The sequence below is a fragment of the Mus pahari genome, chromosome 6 (genome assembly GCF_900095145.1).
Source record: "Mus pahari chromosome 6, PAHARI_EIJ_v1.1, whole genome shotgun sequence".
Lineage (NCBI taxonomy): Eukaryota > Metazoa > Chordata > Mammalia > Rodentia > Muridae > Mus > Mus pahari.
The window spans coordinates 60,500,247-60,507,153 of record NC_034595.1 but is presented as its reverse complement, the minus strand read 5'-3'; the positions used below and the strand labels follow the sequence as shown (position 1 = coordinate 60,507,153).

At 35.0% G+C, this 6,907-nt stretch overlaps 1 protein-coding gene across 1 annotated transcript in view; it reads right to left on the bottom strand.

Annotated features, from left to right (window-relative positions):
* The window catches only part of Faf1 (Fas associated factor 1), a 307,082-nt gene that overhangs the window by 247,860 nt on the left and 52,315 nt on the right, over positions 1-6,907 (bottom strand). The window contains exon 3 of the mRNA XM_021200199.1: positions 5,230-5,276. Within this exon, the coding sequence (XP_021055858.1) occupies positions 5,230-5,276 (47 nt within the window). The remainder of the gene's footprint in view (positions 1-5,229; positions 5,277-6,907) is intronic.

Sequence of the window (6,907 nt, the reverse complement as noted above, 5' to 3'; positions counted from 1 at the left end):
GTGTGTGTGTGTGTGTGTGTGTGTGTTTCATTTTATTTGTTTTGTTTTAGGATCTGTTTGCTCTTTTAACTTTCTTCACATCTTATAATTGAATCGCTACATGAAATTCCTTCAAGTTTACATGAATAAAAATTGCCTACAAGGTTTTTTGGCTATTAATCCTTAGCAAACATGTCTCAAAAATAAAATATTTTTCATTTATAAAATGATCAATGGGGCTGAAGAGATGACTCCGCAGTTAAGAGCACTGACTGCTCTTCCAGCGGTCCTGAGTTCAATTCCCAGTAACCACATGGTGGTTTACAACCATCTGTACTGGGATCTGATACCCTCTTCTAGTGTGTCTGAAGATAGGTACAGTGTACGCATATACATAAAATAAGTAATTCTTTAAAAAAAAAATCAAACTAGTGCTGGAACGCTTGCTCAGTGGTTAAGAGCACTGACTATGCTTCCAGAGGCCCTAAGTTCAATTCACAGCATCCTCATAGTGGCTTGTACATTAAATAAATATTTTTTAAAAATAAACTGGGCTGGAGAGATGGCTCAGTGGTTAAGAGCACTGACTGCTCTTCTGAAGGTCCTGAGTTCAAACCCCAGCAACCACATGGTGGCTCACAACCATCTGTAAGGAGATCCGATGCCCTCTTCTGGAATGTCTGAAGACAGCTGCAGTATATTTACATATAATAAATAAATCTTTTAAAAAATGATCAAACTATCATTTGACTTCCTCCACTATACTTTTCTAATCAAAAATTATTTAAAAAAAAAAAACAAAAAACAAAAAAACAAAAACAAAACAGCCAGACAGTGAAGGCACATGACTAATCCCAGCAATCTAGAGGCAGAGGTAGGTGGATCTCTGAGTTTGAGGCCAGTCTAGTCTATAGAGCAAGCCATGGGACTAGACAAAGGGATCTCTGTCTCAAAATTAATTAATAAAGTTAAGGCACTGGAAAAGATAGGAGTATGGGTAAAATCTAAGAGTTTAGACAGGTGAAAAAGAGAGGACAATGTTAGACAATGAAGAAGGATGGTGAGTAAGCAAAAAGACAGGAGTCACGGAAGGATAAAAAGCTAATTATATTTTCTAGTTTCAACGCCATCATAGTTTTATTTGGGTTTGTTTTGAATGGTTGGTGTGAGAATTCAGCTTTCTGTATACTAAAGAAACGAGAACTATCGTTGCCTTCCAAGATAACTGAATATATGTTTTTGAGGCAGGAATTGTGAAAGTTGGACTTTCTTTATAACTCCATTAATCAACAGCACAATAGGAATTAGATAGGACCAGTCACAATATATTTGTCACACTGATCCAACTAGAAAAGGAGCATTTTTTTTAAATGTGTTCTTGGGGAAGAAATTTTTCCCTGTATTCTACTGTTCACAACTACACCAATCATTGTGATACAGTGTTACTGAATATGTAAATTATAGTTATATTAAAATAAAATATAGTTAAAATAAAAAGCATCATTTTTTAGAGACATTGGTAAGGGGAGAAACATCTGTAAAGAAATCTATTTTAGGTTTAAAGTTCAGCCAGCAGAGTGCTCATCTTTCTCTGTAGAGTCCTCGGGCCCCAGCAGGTAGTGGTAAAAAGGCAAATGGATGCATCTACATTTGCCTAAGTCAGTGGTGCCTCTATGTTACCTAATGCGACCGTCCTAGAAAAAAGGACAGAAGACAAGCTGAACCAGAAGACTCTTCCTATACCAACATCATGCTGAACCATCTACATCAAGTCACTTCATGCCTTATTATCCTTAACTATAAATCAAGGATAATAGTGTCTGTCTTCATTAATACCTACCTAAAATAATTATTGTAATACTTCAACTTTCTTACCCAAAGGAAAGTATCTCAAAGCACAAGGTCATGCTTTCTGATCTTCCCAAAAAAAAAAAAATAAATAAGAAATGTTAACTTCCCTTTGTAATTTTTAAAACCATATTTACTTGTTTGTTTGTTTGTTTGGGAGAGGAGGGTACACATGTCACACACACACACACACACACACACACACACACACCAAAGTATATCCAGCAATGATCATATAGAGGTCAGTGGACAAACTATGGGAGCTGGTCCTTCCTTTGCAATATGAGGGTTCCAAGAATAAACTCCAAAAAGTTTTATAACTTCAAGATAACTACATATCAACACATCTAACATTGCTCAACAACCATTTACTATTAAAACTTCTATAACTCATGATAGTATTTTATAACATACAATTTTCAAGATATATAAATAGGACAGATAATATGATGGTTATTTTTAATTATTAACTTGACACAATCTAGAATTCCCTGGGGAAAGATGCTAGATCAGGTTGGCCTCTAAGCACCTCTATAAGGACTGTCTTAATTATATTAGCTGATGTGAGAAGATCCAGCCTAAAAGTGGGCAGGCAGCACCCTTTTGTGGATTTGGGTCCTAGACTATAAATCAGAGTGGATTAAAGCAAGGTGAATAGCAAGCATGCATGCACTTATCCCTCCCTGCTTTTGATGGTGGATGTAATGTGATTAGCTGTCTTCAGCTCCTGCTGCCTTCACTTCCCTGTTATGATAAGACTATAAACTGGAATTGTATCCTAAAATAAGCTCTTTTTACTATAAGTTATTTTCATTGGGATATTTTATCTCAACAAGAAAAATAAAGTTGAGATACATAGAAATACATATTTTAAAGTATTTGATTCTGCTCTTCTATTAAAGTATAAACCAAGAATTGAGTCTATATAAACTACATTTAATTTAAATCACTTACAAAACAGTTACCTTTAAATGACCACATACACTTCTAGCACTGTCTCTTCTGCTTTTAGTGCTAAACTATGAAAAAGTACAAGCCTTTTTATTTTCCTTTGTCAATAGACACATAGAGCCATTTTCAGTTATGAAAATCCACAGTGATTTTAAAACTAAAGAACATAGGAAGAAAATAGATACAGCTTACTAGATACAACTTTTTTCTTATACAAGCATTTTCATTCCTCATTTTAAAAAAAAAAAAAAAAAGAGGGGCTGGAGAGATAGCTCAGTGGTTAAGAGCACCAACTGTTCTCCTGAAGGTCCTGAATTCAAATCCCAGCAACCACATGGTGGCTCACAACCATCNGTAACNAGATCTGATGCCCTCTTCTGGAGTGTCTGAAGGCAGCTACAGTGTACTTACATATAATAAATAAATTTAAAAAAAACAAATTTTAAAGATAGCTAATAAAAAACCCATTCTTATCGAATTGAGACCCTAAACAGTATAGTATTTACTACAAGATAGTAAATTTCTCATCGTTTAAAAAAAAAAAATAAGAAAAAACCATCATTTGTAAAAAAAGAGAGAATATTTCCAGGGGGGAAAAAAATTGTTTACCATAGCAAAGGCTATGAAATGCAAGATAAGTCCAATGTGTCTTCAGAAGCCAAGGGCTAAAACTTCCCAAGGAAACAATAGCACAAAATGTGGTAACAGCATTTATTCAAAATGAAATTGGAGTGCTATTTAGTAGTCCAAAACTTCCTAAACCAAGTTTATAAAGGTGAGCATGAAGGACGTTCCTATAATTATCTGGTTTGCTTTTCTGGACAAGATCTCTAATACAGCTAACTGGATGCTCGCTTCCAAAAAAAAAAAAAAAAGCTGCTACTACAGATTTTGGCCATCAGCCATATTTACTCTGGATCAAACGTAACAAATTTTTAAGGGGAAGTTGGAAAATAGCTTTCCATTAATCATTAAGAGTGGCATGGGCATCAAACAGACTTTTGCTTCCACCCTAAATACAGTTTCCTACCAAGTATAACACAATTTCACATTCAGGTTGAATTTTTTATGCTATTAAACAGCACTTTTCTTTCTCTCCACAACTATTCCTAGTCCACTATTTCTGTTTGCCTCATCTGCACTTAGGAGATCATGTTTCCGTGACTTAGAAGTCCCAGCCACAAAAACTCAAACCAAGAGTCTGAACTGAGAATTAATCTATGCTTGGAAGAAAAAACTGTTTTTATCTCCTGTGACTTTATACTGAGTTATTTTAATCCAGAATTTTAATCCCACTTTAAGAAGAAGAAAAAAAATCACCCACTTCTTTTTAAATATATTTTAAAACATTATAATTCTCTTTCAAAAATCATCTTTCAATTTTATTTTTGTGTTTTTGGACAATAAAACCAATCCATAGGTTAACAGTGGATATTTCATGTACAGTAATAGTCCTGTGCTCTGGGATGTGTCATTATTAAAGAGTTACTGAAATTGTTACAGGCTGTCCTGAGTTGGAAGCCAACTAGGAAAGGGGAATGACCCATAGTAAGCTTGGTGCTAAAGCCTGACCTATCAGGGGAAATCATACTCTGCAGCTATGGAGTCCTGTCTTCCTTTCAGTTCCTTCCAGCTTATGACTAAAAGGATGATTTGGAAATTTTTCTCTAAAATTTAAAAGTCACCAAATCACTTGAAAAGTTGTTATTATCTAACTAGCAAAAAATATATAGATTTTACAGTTAAAATAAGAACCCTCATGCCGGTCACACCAGCACTTGGGAGATGAAGTAGGAGAAAGAATGATTGAAGGCCAGATGTAGCTAGCTAAGCAGCCCAAGTCAGATGATTATACATGAGACTTTGCTCCAAAAAAGGAAGGGAGTGGGGATTGGAAACTTTAGAGAATTACCTACTTTAGAGAACTAATTAGCAAATGAAAAAAAGAATAATGCATCCCAGCAACCATATGGTGGCTCACAACCATCCGTAACAAGATCTGATGCCCTCTTCTGGAGTGTCTGAAGTTAGCTACAGTGTAATTACATATAATAAATAAATAAATCTTAAAAAAAAAAAAAAAGAATAATGCCTGTATTATTGACCAAACGTCTAAAGCTCCAATAAAGGTGATCCCAGGAGCTAGCAATAATAGATGGCTTAGACACTGAAGTGGCTGCATTGCAGAGGACTTGGATTTAGTTCCCAGCAGTCACATGATAACTTACAACAACCTGAATCTTCAGTTCCGGTTCCAGGGTATCAATGCTGACTTCAGGCCTGACTCTGCTGGCACTGCATGCAAATGCTGCACTTACATATATGCAAGCAAACACTCATACACATAAAATAAAAATAAATTTTTTTTAAAAGGTGAACCAAAAAATTGGTAACTTTTTTTTCTCCATTCTGATAAACTATCATCAAATTATTAAATGTTTTATAACCTACCTTTGTAGAATGCCATTTTCCTGGGGTATTACACCATTGATAGCTGCCTGCAATGAAAAAAACAGAGAATTTAACAAAATAGATAACTTAACTAGTGGAATGAATAATGCCATAAAAGAAAATAAATATACCTTGAAATATTTATTTAAACAAAATATTGAATGTTCCCTTAATGATAAGCATCTTCTGTTAAGTGCTTCTACTTCACCATAATAAAATACAGTATTGGGGGACAGGACTATGTCAAATAACAACGGCCCCACATGGACCAATCAGTATGGACTCTCCAAGTTGGACCTTGAGTAAACTCCACTTGAAATGACTGAAACTATGTTCTTCTAACAAAACTACTCAAAAGGTCACTTTCTTTTTATGTCAACTGTTGGACCAATTGTTCACTGGCTTCCCTAATAGCCTGGTTCTTCAAGTGTTCTTTTAAATCTGTGAGCCTTTCTTCATACTGATAATTTCTGCTTGCTACCTACCCATTCCCACCCATCTACTTTATATTCAAATGATTCAAGTATAATCTGAGATTTTTAAAGGTGAGTTGTGGGCTGGAGAGATGGCTCAGAGCACTGGTTAAGAGCACTGACTGCTCTTCCAAATGTCATGAGTTCAAATCCCAGCAACCACATGGTGACTCACAACCATCTGTAATGGGATCTGATGCCTGTCTGAAGACAGCTACAGTGTACTTATATATAATAAATAAATCTTTTGTGAGTTGTCTGACTGATTATATATAAGTGCAACTAAATACTAAAACTAATACATTTCAAGTACACAATTTGTACACAAATAAAAAAGGATTTCAAACATCATTTGAAAATAAAACTGATAAATGCATTTCTATGTAACAATATATATTATAAGCAGATCAAATTAATAGTATAACTCTTACAAGTTCCATGTTTGGAAAACCTATAAAAGAGAGGAATAATTATTGCAATATTAGCATTGTTTCATCAACTATCCACTTTTTTCCACCTGTGGAAACTACTGGGAGTACAGAAATCATTACATTTTTGATCAAGTAGTTTCTACACAGTATGTCACAAACTAGTTTCAAGCTACCTAAGTAACAGATACTTAATCCATGGGTCACTAGTATTTTAGCATCGACAATTCCCATCTTGCCATTCTTCCAACACAACAAAAATGTTCTTTCTTTCATTTATACTGACCCCTTACATACAATCTAGCATCAATCTAGCCAACATTTTTTTAGTTATTAACCTAAAACTGTCTGGGTACTAATACCACAGTTTTGAACAAGGTAGAATCATATTCTTCTGGAAATAAATTATGTCCTAAGAAGAATATTATATTCTTCTGGAAATCATATTCTTCTGGAAATAAATTATGTCCTAAGAAGAATGGTCCTGTTGTGAGAATCCTCTTCCAATACCAGCATTATAACTTATAATCAGAGCTGAAGAAGTCCATCATGCCCACATCCTTGGTCTCTCCACACAGCTGGTGATGTTCACAAACACTGAGTAAAATAAAACCTTTTTCTTTCTCAAAACTGACATAATACATTGCCATAGCTATGAGTCATTCACTTTAAAATTATGAGGGAAAAGAACAACTCTGTCAGGCAGTGGTGGCGCATGCCTTTAATCCCAGCACTCGGGAGGCAGAGGCAGGTGGATTTCTGAGTTTGAGGCCAGCC